Source organism: Leptodactylus fuscus, chromosome 5 (assembly GCF_031893055.1).
Source record: "Leptodactylus fuscus isolate aLepFus1 chromosome 5, aLepFus1.hap2, whole genome shotgun sequence".
Taxonomy (NCBI): domain Eukaryota; kingdom Metazoa; phylum Chordata; class Amphibia; order Anura; family Leptodactylidae; genus Leptodactylus; species Leptodactylus fuscus.
In genome coordinates, this window is record NC_134269.1 from 76,444,511 (window position 1) to 76,458,901 (window position 14,391).

General features: G+C 42.4%; 1 protein-coding gene across 1 annotated transcript in view; it reads right to left on the reverse strand.

Annotated features, from left to right (window-relative positions):
- Window positions 1-1,527: 1,527 nt before the first annotated feature.
- The window catches only part of AP4E1 (adaptor related protein complex 4 subunit epsilon 1), a 52,652-nt gene continuing 39,788 nt past the window's right edge, over window positions 1,528-14,391 (reverse strand). The window contains exons 16-21 of the mRNA XM_075273451.1: window positions 13,285-13,420; window positions 10,276-10,531; window positions 9,139-9,600; window positions 8,793-8,983; window positions 7,689-7,846; window positions 1,528-4,555 (exon numbers count right to left, since the gene is read on the reverse strand). Coding sequence (XP_075129552.1) covers window positions 4,395-4,555; window positions 7,689-7,846; window positions 8,793-8,983; window positions 9,139-9,600; window positions 10,276-10,531; window positions 13,285-13,420 — 1,364 coding nt within the window. The 3' untranslated portion in view covers window positions 1,528-4,394. The remainder of the gene's footprint in view (window positions 4,556-7,688; window positions 7,847-8,792; window positions 8,984-9,138; window positions 9,601-10,275; window positions 10,532-13,284; window positions 13,421-14,391) is intronic.

Here is a 14,391-nt window from a genome sequence, read left to right on the forward strand (position 1 = left end):
CACCTTTTATTGAAAAAAAAACCCGGCGGTTTAGCACTTGTGATATTGACGTTCACCGTACAGGAAAACTATTAGTAGACCGGGCATTTTCGGACACAGGGATACCTAATGTATATGTGTTTGACATATGATTTTCTACTGTTATATATATTCTAGGGAAAGGAGGTGATTTAGAGCTTTTACTTATTTCATTTTTTATTATATATTTTTAAAGCTTTTTTTTTTTTTTTTTTAACAATTTTATTCCCCCCGGGGGCTTGAACCTGCAGTCATTTGATTGCAAGTCCCATAGACGGCAATACAACTGTATTGCCGTCTATGGGACATTCTGTATATTACTATTACGGCTGGTCATAGACCCAGCCGCAATACTAATATAGCAATGACAGGTCTGGGAGCCTTCATTAGGCTCCCGACTGTCACCCGAATAGGTCGGCTCCTGCGATATCGCCGCACAGGAGCCGGCCTGCAACTCTACAGGTACGGGGCCGGTGGGGACCGGGGGAGAAGGGGCCGCCAATACAGACCCGGCATTCGCTGTAATAGAGAGGCGGATGCCGGCAAGGGATAGACGCCGGCACAGGTGCCGGGGCCTGAGACATCACTGCGTTCCATGCTGATATTCCTGGGGGGGGGACGGAGGAGCGGAATAGCAGCATCGCTCCTCCTGCTACTGGCTTCACGCAGGGCAGCGATGTCTCAGGCCCCGGCACCTGTGCCGGCATCTATCCCTTGCCGGCATCCGCCTCTCTATTACAGCGGATGCCGGGCGGCCACATTCGGACTATAAGACGCACCCTTCTTTTCCCCCCAAATTTGGGGGGAAAAAAGTGCGTCTTATAGTCCGAAAAATACTTGTTCAGGCAACAACTAACTCATCTGATCTATCCTTGTCAACACAAGAGTGCATGTAAACTGAGTAGGCGAGGGAAGACAGGCAGATTCCTTCTGCAGTGGCTTATCCCTCAAGAACAAAAGGATCAGATATTGCAAATCCAATGGCTTGGGCCATACCTCCCCATGACATGTGCCGCCAAGGGAGGGCTGGGAGGTCCCCATGCACATTAAATAAAGTGGTCGAGATGAAATAAGTGGCTTCGATCAACAATCTAATGATGCATGGACCAGCATGTTTAGGTAATACAGCTGTTGTGAAACTACAACTCCCAGCATGCATGCTTGTTTGGTTGTTTTCAGGATCCTCTTAAAGTAAAATGTAGCATGCTGGGAGTTGCAGTTTTACAACAGCTGAAGTGCCTGACCCGTGGTTCACATCTGTGTTTGGTAATCCGTTCGGGGAGTCCTCAAGGGGACCCCCGAATGGACTACCGAACGCATTTGCAAGCGGTGTGCCGTGAAAGCACACAGACCCCATAGACTATAATGGGGTCTGTGTGCTAGCCACGAGATCTCCGCATGCGTCATGCGGATAGGAAAGTAGATTGTGTAGTACTTTGCTGTCCACATGTTCCCTGCAGAGATCTCGCAGCAAGCACACAGACCCCATTATAGTCTATGGGGATCCGTGTGCTTTCACTGCACACTGCTTGCAAATGCATTCGGTAGTCCGTTCGGGGGGGTCCACATGCGGACTCCCCCGAACGTATTACCGATGCAGACATGAACAAGGCCTAAGGTTACCGACTCCTGGATCTAATGTGTATAGGCCACACTAAGTCTTTTACATGTTCTTGACAGCTGTTGCAGTGAAATCATTGTCCCTATTCCCTACAGCTGGCCGCCGCATTGAAGTTCTACCCTAACTTAACAACAAACAAAAAAAGTTAAGCTATCAAGTAGTTGTGGGCTGTTGAAGGGACACACAGTGATGGATGTTTCCAATAAAGGAGGTGAAAAGGGTCTACTATTTTGCAGAAATCATGCCATTCGTTATCATAGGCTGCGCACAGACGCTGCACACATCATAGATACTGCGCACAGGTCAGAAGTAACTGCGAGACATGCGCAGTAGATATTGACTGTCATCTCTACTGCACATGTCCTAAATTCATCCTCCAGACTGCGCAGGCGCTGTAAGAGAATAGGAGGACCCTTTCCGGACACAGGGAGACACGTAAGTATTGATGTATTGGTGGGGTTGTGGAAAGGGTGTAATGGTGACGATCTTTTTCGGAAGCAGTGAAATAGAACATCACCGGATTATGAGAAAGTGTCCCTGGGGCGGTCACATGACCGCCCCGGGGATATAGGTAATTGTATATTTTTAATTGAATTCATTTAGAAGTTAGATGGGGGGAGGAAGTTTATTTTATAGGAAGACTTTTTATTTATCCTGGACAACTCCTTTAAAGCCTCAGATTTACATTTAAAATCTTACTATCAATGGCCATTACGAGAGGCCAGAATTCTAGTCACATGCAGAAGCTGGGGCATGTGGACACAAGAAAAGAAAAGATGCCTCAAAACATTTATTTTAAAAGATATTTCTAAGTGCAAAAGATCTTCATTATTTATTCTAAAATAGAATTGAGATCTATGCTCCACTATTTCCCCATGGTGTGAATTACTCCCCCTATCTGGCACCTACAGTTATGACCAGCAGTTGTGAGCTGGTGGACACACTTAGTAGGGACCTGCAGGACAAGCAAGCAAAGTGGAGTGGGTAAAATCAGGTGCTGCCTGGTAGGCCATGGACCAAGTAGGTGGCGCTGCCTGCTGTGATTGATAGAATGAGGCACCAACTTCTATATGAACGTCAAACCAGTCAGATTAGGGTTAGGGATGCATACAGGAGAAGCAAAGTTAGCCTCTACTTCAACAATGCAACACTTGAAAATTCTACGCCTCAGAGTGCATTAGCTGTGATGGACTGGGGAAGTGGAGCCTGCCAGATCATACAGCTAATAGTCATGGAGGTAGCACCACCCACTGGATACATGACCCACCTGATTTAAACTACTCCATTGTAGACTCAACCCTGCTAAGTGCTACCTGGTTTCACTTCTTAGGCCGGTTTCAGACAACTATGCTGCAACTGGTCTGCTGTGAATTAAATGCACAGGCTGCACACAGAGATGTCCTTGCTTGCTGCCCATGCATGGGCTGAACTTCTGCGGCTACTTTCATTAAATAGGAACCATGAAAGCACAGGCTGCAAAATATGACAGATCCTATTCCTGTCCTATCTGATGCGGCCCGGAATTTCAGCCCACACACAGGACCGTGAAAATCAAAATCGTGTTTATGGGCCCATAGAAAAGATACACGGATAGCACACTGACCCACACCACAGTCATTAGTTTCAGATTTCTAGGAGATGCAGTTCCTTGACAGTCCACTGGTACATTACATGCTACTAGCCAGTATGTACTCACAGAAAATGAAAGACAAGTGGGTAAAGAGACAAAAAAGGGGTAAAAACAAGACAGCAGAGTTTGTTTTTTTTGCACTGATAGTGTGCATGACTTGTGGTATAACTCCTTTAAGGTTAAGATAATGGATTATTAATTTGACTATGATCATCTACGACTGCAACAACGGATCCACCAACTCATATCAAAAGGTGCATGGCAATGTCTCCTGCTGTTTCTGAACAGCACCAATACAAGCCCATGTTACATGTCATATAGATAGACCCTGTCCACATACATCATGATTTTGTCTGCAAACAACCTTGAAAGCCGAGCTGGATTTCTGTCTTAATAGTCCACTCACTTTAATGGGGCCTATCAGCGTTGACATATTTTTGATGGCAAAAGCAGTGTGGCAGATCGTGTTATCCCTGTTGACAAAATACTGTAAAGTATAAGGGAAACCCCTATGGAGGCTCTGAATGCAAATGTGAACAAAGCATCCTGGCAATTTGTATTAATCTCCATCTATAGTAAATAAGATTCATCACTCTGGTTACCAGGAACATAACATAATAAATCCTGTGGCCATGAAAACAACCCAGTGACTTTCTATAGATTTGCAGAGATGTGAGCCGGCGCTACCACGGCTGTATAGGAAGAGTCCTACATTAACATTCCAGCCAGCAACAGTCAGTAAGAAGAGAGCAAACTAAACTGGATGACGGTAACACAGCAGGAGATAAACACTTTGAGGTATCCTCACACCCCTATGGTGTATACTGATGTCGCAGTGCAGCACATAAATAATAGACTTCTCTTGTGAAGAGAATAACAAAAAATAAAATAAAAAAATAATAAAACATGTTTATATCCATCAAAGTGCAAGACAACTGATCAAGTTTCGGCAACAACCTGTAGATAAAAAAGGTTTCTAGTAAAATAAAGCAATAGAAATCTGTTTCTCTCCAAAGTCCTCAGCGTCACGTCATTCTCATTCCTCTCCGATGGTGTTGCTTTGGTACACAACAGATTTTCACTCCACGTAAACCACAATATCCCAAAAAGGAGGCGGCGCTATTCTCAGTGTTCTTTTAATGCCTTCTGGCAGAAGTAAAGCAAACAGTCTGAGAGAGCAGAAGACGATGATCTTATCCATAGCACCAACATACCCTCCTGGAGGTGGCAGTGCAGCAGAGAAGGTGCAGAGGGCATCAGCTGGCATGCAACTATCCCTTCATCCCCTGAAAGACAAAGGAAACTCGCAAGATTCACACAACGCAAACATATACTGGTCTTAGAAAAAGACTGACTGTAGGAATTCTGTATTCTGTACTTGTATTACAAGAAAATAACAATATAATCACATAAAGGTGCGGACAAACCCTGCATTAGTAACCTCTTAAATGGAAATATCAACAGTATATATCTTTTCTATAGATGTTATATATATTGTATAATGTGCAGGAAAAAGGCGAGAACACAAGGACCTGCTTTATTGGTTTGTAAGGATTGTATATCTTGGCCACAATAGAAAGAGCATCTTGGTTTGCAAGAGCTGTCCTGTATTACACAGACAACCAACGGATTTGAATGTGCATTATATAATGATGAAGCTCGCCTGTGATGGCACTGCAGGGAAACTCAAGACTTGGGCTGTGTTCACACATTCATTCTTATGTTTAAAAAAAAAAAAAAATCATGAGGTTTTTCAAAGGTTTTCTGACAGATTAGAGCCAATTGCTGGAGTTGAGGGAAGCTCAGTTCACATCTGTGTTCGGGGAGTTCGTTTGGGGATCAATATTCAGAATGAATCCAGCGTCACCAGGAATCCTTTAAAATGTAGCTTTTATTTTTTCATATTAAAATATTTCTTTCAGCATACCGAAGGTGGCAGGTACACGTGCATGGAGCTGGCTAACGATGCTACGCGTTTCGGAACGCTTCCGGTTCCTTCGTCATGCACGTGTACCTGCCACCTTCGGTATGCTGAAAGAAATATTTTAATATGAAAAAATAAAAGCTACATTTTAAAGGATTCCTGGTGACGCTGGATTCATTCTGAATATTGATGCCTTGTGGTGGATTGGAGTCCGTTCACGTCCGAGCAGCCTAGGAACCTTGAAACACAAAGAGGGGTGAGCCGAAAACTATTATTTTTGTAGTTCGTTTGGGGACCTGCTGAACGCTAACCTATACGCATTAAAAAGCAGTTAGCTACGAAACCACACGGACCCCATAGACTATAATGGGGTCTGTGTGGTTTCCGATCAGTGTCTGCACGAATCATGCAGAGAGAAAAGTACTGCAAGCAGCACTTTTCTCTCTGTATATTTAGTGCGGAAGCCAGACGGACCCCATTATAGTCTATGGGGTCCGTGTGGTTTCGTAGCTAACTGCTTTTTAATGCGTATAGGTTTCCGTTCCGGGGGGGGGGGGTCCTCAAGCGGACTCCCTGAACGGAATACCGAACACAGATGTGAACCAGGCCTAACAAGCAAGGATTGTACACAGCTGAGAAACTATTTCAAGGTAGTGTGCCAGCACTTTGAAACCTTATAATAGTCCTACATAGAGATAGGAAGAGCAAACTGGTCAAGAAATCCACATTTCCACACTAAGAGCTGTAAATGCAAGTGCCTAGAAGCCATTGCACTGGATGCCCTCCAGCCCTTCTCTCTGCTCTGACTGACAGCTCTAGAACTCATTCAGAAGACCATAGCTCCGTCCTAGAGAGAAGGAGGACTGGAAAGCATTCAGAATAGAGAGCCCTGCACACTGCTCATGAAGGGGTCTCCTGGGTACCTGCCATTGTGGTGTCAGCATTATTAAAACATAGATTTCTCAGTCCTTCTTGTTTACACTGCATGTAGCACCATCAGCAGTTTTGTGGGGTAAAAACAGCTGACAGACTTCTTCTAATGTGGTGGGTCCCATGAGAGAACATATTACAGTAATAGAAGTCAAGATCTACAAATCCCTGTCAATTAGACATGTAGCAAATGCTGCTTTGGTATAAAAGTAAAGGTCTGTCGGAGTTGGCTGCAGCACTCAGCGCCATGTACCCAGTGTACTAAAGGATTCTTATGGGACTATACACCATTGGATAGGTGGGTCCGACACGCAGAACCATTAATGATCAGCTAAATGAACGGGTGCCACGACCCCTTCATGGTTTACCAGTCAGAGGGCCATACTTGGCATTTCATCTATTGATGATCGCTCCTCTGAAGTAACAAAGCTCTATGGGGAAGAGTTATAATAAACTACAGAAAGCTATATAATGTACCTAGCACAATAGTATGTATATACTTGTATTATTCTTGGCCCAGTTTGCTTTTCCGTACCCACACACGCGATACTATATCCCCCCATCCTATGTAGCCTATGTCACTAAGCACCCGCATTACATGCAAAGGACAAGTCTCATGACAATGACGGCTCCATTGGACACTAGATTTGATATTTTTCTGCAGCAATACCACATTGGACAGTAAATAAGCTCTTGCCATTATTCTTTTATCATGTAACAACTGCTATTCTTAAGTGTGGTGTAGGCAGAGAATACAAGACGTTCCACTGCACTCTTTACATGCAGGCCACATACAGCTACCATAGCAACAATGCTTCCAACCTTTAGCATTCCCCCAGTATATAGCTGCACCCTTAAGAAGGGCTTGGTAGACTAAGATTACAGTCACTTCTCAGAGAGAAAAGCTCAACAAAGACTGGTACAAGTAACAGCAGTGTGTACAGGCAACATTAACCCTCTGGAGTCTGGAGAAGGCTTTATTAAAGGGAGTCTTTCATAGTAATAGCATACATTTCTGACAACACACCAATGCAGAGAGACCATCTTTTTATGGATAGGAAAATTAGTGGGCAAGTGTACTAAGGAGGAGTTTGACTTGCCTACAGACAGCTGCAAGTGCTGCGGCTCCGCTGATCCGGCTTTCCAATGTCCTCTTAGCCTTTATTTGGCTTTGAGTGACTTTTTAGTGTCTGTCTGTGCCATAGCTGCCTATGGGCAAATCTGGTAAAGTTGGCATCTATCTGGTCCCCTGCAGGCTCTTTTGTATATCCACAAAAAAGATTATTTTCTTTGCATTCTCTTGTGGCCACAAAGGTACAGCCTGTATCTGCTTCTATTAAAGGCATCTACACCCCTACATGGAACGATTATTGGTTTGGGTAGCATTTTGGACCTGATAATACCCCTTAACTTCAACACTCAAGACTAATATTATGCTGTACAGTACATATCAGAAATTACCAAATTATATCCTGGGGACCTAATGTCCCTGCTTATGATAACATTGGCGCGGGTCTGTGGGCAGGAGAACTCCTTGTAGGATTTGGATGGCGCTCACCACTTACCTATAACTTCCACAACATATAAATTTAGCGCTTGCTGTAGGGGAAGCAATACTTCAGACAGGGACTGCTGTGGATTGGAGATCAGAACTTTTTCCTTCACATCATTAGATAGTGTTAGCCACATTTTACCAAACTCTTCAGTAGAAACCATAAGAGGTCTGTATAAAAAAGGTAATAATAATAATAAGACCCACATTTCGATTAGAAATGACTAAGCTGAAGCTTATATATAGTTAACATGCAAAGTTCCCATTTTTCTTGAAACAAAAAAACCATGCTTATAAACCAAAAAGTATACCCAGGCCTCTGTTTAAAATGAGCAGTATCAAAAGGGAAGGAAAGTCTCTATAGAGACCTATCATTTACTTAAAGACGAGGTGGACAGACCTCACCAAAGTGGTCTTTTCACACGTATTTAAAAGTAGACGTACACATTAGGCTAAGGCTGGCCAAACCTGACGATATTGGTGGGACCAGCTAAAATGTCATTTTGTTCTCAAGGAAAATAAGCTACTGCCAGAGGCCGATCCTGCTCTCCCCTCTTTTCAAATGTGCATGTATATGGGGGTGAGGTGACCAACAGCTATTAAAAGAAACCTGTCAGACTGTTTGGGACCACTGAATCACCAACGTGACGTTACCAAGCTGGGACTTAGGGTCCCATACCTCTGTGTTATATTGCTGCTATTATCCTTATATATTAAAGGTTGAAGACCCAAATGTCCGCTAAGGCACTGGGGTCCTGCGGTGAAGTGGGGGAATACTGACCTCAGCCTCACTGCACACAATGGTGCACCAGCAGACACCAGGGATTCTCAAAGTTTGATTCCTAAGAATACCAGCGGCATTATGGTACTGAACCATAGGCCCTAGCTGCTTAACAGCATGCTGACGTTTTAGTGATCACAAAGAACCTAAAGGTGTATGGCCTCTTATTACCTATTGGGAGATCACTTTGAGTGGAATTTCCCTTGTCCCTGTAATTAAGACACCCAGGTATTGCTTCTTGAAAGAAACCCTTCCGCAAGGTCGTCCCCAAAATTAGTAACACTGTTTCAGGAACGCAAGCAGTGGCTACATACAGAGAACATAGATTTATGTTACCTGATAAAATCTGACAGCATAAAATGTACTGAAAATTCAAGTTGAGAAGGCACCTCAGACTCTGCCAGGTAAGTGACATGGCCACTCATTAACTCTTTCTTGCATGGGTGTGCCAAGTGTATACTACCCCAGCACTGATGCATTGCATTTGCCTCCAGATGAGTTATCTCACAACAAAGACTCTCTGAAACCTAAAATATAAAAGATTGGACAGCAATGAAACCATAGCAACAGAGCACTCCAACATATTGCTTATAAAACGGGATCTTTGTATTATCCAAACAAATACTTTCTATATAATCAACTGTTGATTCCCAAATATCATCAAGTCATAAAACATTCTTACCGTGAGAATCTCAGAGGCCTTCATCTGTAGTTTAAGATTTTTTATTGCTGAACTTGTTGGATTAACAATTATTAGTGCAAGTACCATACAGTCATTTTTCCATACTTTACTGGAGTACAGGGTCAGCGTGCCACAACTTGCCAGCTCCGTGACTGCAGAGTGTGAATGTTGGGCAAGCTCAGGAAGTAAGGATGGCACAGAGAGAATCGCACTGGCACACTGGCTGGGTGGAAAGGTTTCCAGATTAGTGTTGGCAAACAAAGAAGACACTTTCCCGTCTACCGACTTCTCTTCAACGGTCTGTGAAGGCAACAACCTAGAAGCGACGGACGAGACATCATTCGGTAATGGCAGTGCTATGTGATTCTGCTCCGCAGGGGAATACAAGGCCTGTGCATTTTCTTTCTTGCCAAATTTTGATTTTCTTTTGAACTTTTGTGTGGTCTGGTCTGGTCTACCCATCTGGAAATACAGTAAGGTAATATGCTAATAATACACATCAATACAATATTTATTAACCCTTTTAAAATAAGCAATGTGCTTCACAAACCAAGCTCTTCCCTCTGGCATCTGGTAGCTGTGTGACCAATACTTTCTGTTTCTTCAAATTAAAATGGTTTTCCCATTTATTTTTAATTGGTTTCATTTATTCTAAGTCTCAGCATAACGTGAGGAGAATGTTCCCTGTTATTTATATAAAAAAAATATATATATATCCTGCAGTTCCGACCCTGCCACTAAGTCAAATAATATGCTGAGACTTTCATTTTCTTTAGGAGATGTCTTTGCAGCAGCCACCTCACCTATCAAAACACTGTTAATCACATCTATCCTTTATCTGTAGATAAGAAACAGAATCCATGAGTCACAATGGCTGATTTCACAGCTTATCTAGACCCCTGCTCTGTGCAATGACTTTTACACAGGTCATATCATATGTTAACATAAAAATGTATCAAAAAGAAGAAAAAGAAAAGGTGGCACTACTGAGACCTAATGCAGAAAAAACTGCTATGTTATAACATAAAAATGTGCTTTAGACAACAGTTCATTTCCTGGCCACACGTTCCCCTTTAAATTTTATGTTCAGATTTCAGTTCTAACACCTTTACGGAGACCGTACAGAGCTGAACTTACCAATGAGACAGCATTAGACCCGAGGCCTACAAACAATGTGGACGCTAGCTGCTTTTTCTCTCGCTCTTCTTCTGAAATCAGCTCCACTGAGGGTTCTGCAGGAATAACAGCAGGTTCTTCATCCTCGCCCATTGATATACCACTCTCCAATGGGGGAGAAACAGACTCTGGTTTTCTAGTTTTACTTTCCTTTTTCAGTAAGTAGCCCTCTTTTCCCCAAACTTTCTTAATACCTTCCATCTTTAAACGATTTTCTCTACGTGGGGTAAAAAAGAAAGATCTTGTATCATATATTGTACTAGAAACAAGTTCAAAAACAAACTGTAATATTGCTGTAGAAAAGGAAAGCTCCAAGGAAAGGCCTAGAAAGTAGCCCATACACTGTCCCGAGTGGCCCAATCCCATGTAAAAGGCTTCCTGTGAGATGTAGAACATGGGCTTGTTTAGGAAAAAAAAATACTTTTGCAAACTTTAGATTTCTAAGACTAGAAGTAAAAGTAAAATAAAGTATCTAACAAAGATTATTATTATTATTATTATTATTATTACCGTATTTTTCGGACTATAAGACGCACTTTTTTTCCTCCCAATATGGGAGGAAAATGTGTGTGCGTCTTATAGTCCGAATGCAGCGTGTGCAGCGTCTGTGTCCCGTCTGTGAGAATCAAAAAGAGAGCAGCACGGTGCCTGCCTGCTCTGCCCCTCCTTCCCTGTCTGTGTCGCATCATTGCAGGAGCGAGATCTGAGAGGCAGGGAAGTAAGGGCGGGCCAGACAGGTGAAGGAAGCGTGGTTTCAAGCTTGCCGAGAAAACCACGCCTCCTTCTCCCGTCTGGCCCGCCCCTCCTTCACTGCCTCTCAGATCTGGCTCTTGCAATGATGCCACACAGACAGGGAAGGAGGGGCGGGCCAAACGGGAGGAGGAGGCGTGGTTTTCTCGGCAAGCTTGAAACCACGCCTCCTTCACCCGTCTGGCCCGCCCCTACTTCCCTGCCTGTGTGGCATCATTGCAGGAGCAAGATCTGAGAGGCAGTGAAGGAGGGACGAGCCAGACGGGTGAAAGAGGCGTGTTTTCAAGTTTGCTTAGAAAACCACACCTCCTTCACCCGTCTGGCCCGCCCCTTTTTCTCTTCTTGCATAGCTTCACTGCAGGGTGTCTCTTTCCATCCATGGATGAGATTAGATAGATAGATAGACAGACAGATAGACAGATAGATAGATTAGATAGATATGTTCAAATCACCCCCATATCCCTAGAATACATATAAAACAAAAACATTACTGTGAAACACATATACATTTGGTATCCCTGTGTCCGAAAGCCCCCGGTTCTATTTACATTGGTGAAATATTATATTATTAGGTTATTAAATATTTCACCAATTTTTTTTCCTTAAAATTTTTTTTTTCCCTATTTTTCTCCTCTAAAACCTTAGTGCGACTTATGGTGCAGACTGTGCACCTTGTATTTTTATATGTCATTATACGTTAGTAATAAAGTTGTCTTGTTTCTATGAATTGTCTTATTCAACATTAGCTCAATTAACCCCTGTAAGAGGGTTTAACACAGCGTTTTTTGGAAATGTAACTGTAGCTTTTAATGCAGTTTCTTTGGAATTGGCAAGAAAGAGAAAAGTAAATAATTTCTTTAGTTTCCCATGTCCTCTCAATCCACTTCTTGTTTTGGCTTGAAATACTTATTGGGAAACTGGCACAAACAGTGGGATGTTTTTCCAAAAAAGTCACATGAGGCGGAAAAGCTGTGAAAAAAGGCTAAAACAAAACGCGGCGGAAAAGCAGCAGAAAAGTAGTGGAAAACACAGATTATAATTGCATTGATGGCTGTTTTGTGTCTATGAGGTTTTAACATGGGGATAAGAAAACAGCTTTTCTACAAACATAACTAACATGCTGCTTTTTTGAGAAACGCACCACAGCGCCTCGTGAGCAGCATTTTCTGCTACGAATCTCATTCACTTTACTGGAACTGTAAAACTCAGGGTTTTACAGAAAAATTTGTGTTTCTCCGCAGCAGCCATTGTGTGACATTAGCTTAAAGGGGTTGTCCCATCACAAGGATCCTATCTATACTGCTTGTTAATGTGGATGTAAGACTTTTCCTAAATACACTGCTTCAGCAAAACTGCTTTGTTTGTCCACTATCTTACTTTATTCAATTCATTGTTGACACAGCCCTGACTTATCTGCTCATGAGTCAAGTGATGTATCTGCCTGCTCTCAAGGGGGAGGGAGGAAGGGCTAAGTGCAGGGAGCGAGCCTGTGTTTCTAGCTATTCCTGTGTCTACACCACATGACCTAGGTCCTGCACTCAGAGGAGAGGAGCTGCTTTCATTTCTTCTGTTCTCCCAGTTATCAGGCTAGCTAATTCAATTGTGTTCATTATGGCAAAGACAGGCAGTCTCTGTATGTAACATAGAATGGAGTTGCTGCTGCCTGTACTTCATAGTCCAATATGGGTGGGCGGAGCTAAACGGCAGGTTGCATGCGAAACCCCGCCCACCAAATGATGCAAGAAACCAGGTAGAAAGAAGATTTTACAGGAGTGAAGACTGGTGAGTATGCGACGTGGGAATACCCCTTTAAAGAAGATATTAGATTTGCATAGTCACTGGCATAACTAAAGGGGCCCCAGTGTTCACAGCTACGACTGGTTTCAGAAGCCAAGGGGACCCAAAGGTAACCCCCACTGAGGCTAGATACATTCCTATAATCTCCTTTCTGTTTTCCTTTGATGGCTAGCAGTTTGTGCATTGTAAATTTATGATACACAGGTTTCTCCTGTCACAGAAAGGGAAAATTAACTCTTTAATGGTAAATTAGTAAATGGTCAGCAACATATGCTGTCTTCTGGATGCTTCTTCGTGACAGAAGTAGGTCTAAAGAAAGGAACTCTCATAATCCCTCCATATGCCATAGTAGAGCATATCAATAGTTGTTATTAAAAGCAGATAAATGACTAAGCATTGTGGTACAAATATATGCCCACTTACTCTTTTTGTCCAGTTTCACCACTGTTTCCAGAGACTTCAGATAAAACGGAGACCGCAGAAGGTGAATGTCCATCAGCCAAACCGATAGAAGGAAGACTGGGAGAAAAGCACAGTCCATAGGGCTCTAGATTTAAAGCTGAGAAAACAGAGAATCTATAACTAACAGATAAAATATACAATTTCATTTTTATCCTACACATTACTAGCATGATATAAAGATAAGTCTATGGTTGCCTATTAAGTGTCAATTAATATAAGGGATTTCTCAGTTGCTTTGGCAACACATCTACAGGAACAGACAATGCGACTATTTACAACTTGCTCTTTATATTCCTCATATTGTAAAGGACATTATAAAGAAGTAATAGATACAATTATAACCAACCTATCAGCAGATGATGTATTATAATAGATATAAGCTATAAAGGAAGACTCCATCAGTAACTAGAACCCTACTGCTATAATAAAATCTAAAACAAATATATAAAACTAGTATCACATATTAAATATTGTAAAATAATGCCCTCCACATAGTGGTGAAGGTTTCTGCCATGATGTAGATATAGTATGTGTAGAGGCTGGGGCTAGCTAAGTGTTTTTAGGCAGAGATCAGTAGCCGGAGAACAGAACTATCCAGGAGGTCGTTGCAATGTTATATCCATGTTATTAAGACTCTATCCTCTTAAACAGAAGTGGTTACTCTGATGAAATATCTCTTTCCCCATCTGGTCTATATACGTGCTGTGGCAGTGAACCTCAAGTAAACTCTGGATTACAACAGAGCTGGCTAAGATTAGATTTTATCCACTTCAGTAGGTAAAGTCACAATGTTTTTCACACACAATGCATCTAGCATCAAGACCTATACACGTAATAGAAATACAATCCTCTCAAGATTAAAAGCACACATTTTATACGCCAGTATAAAAACTAACAAGACATTTCTTTAAGTGTCTGCCACTTGGGCACAGTAAAGCATAGACATTTGTTTTGTAGGGCTAAATGACTTATGTATCTACCCCTTCTTCCATTCTTCCCATTCATACTCAAAGGATTCCTCTAGATCAGGGGTGCTCACACTTTTTCAGCGTGTGAGCTACTTCATTA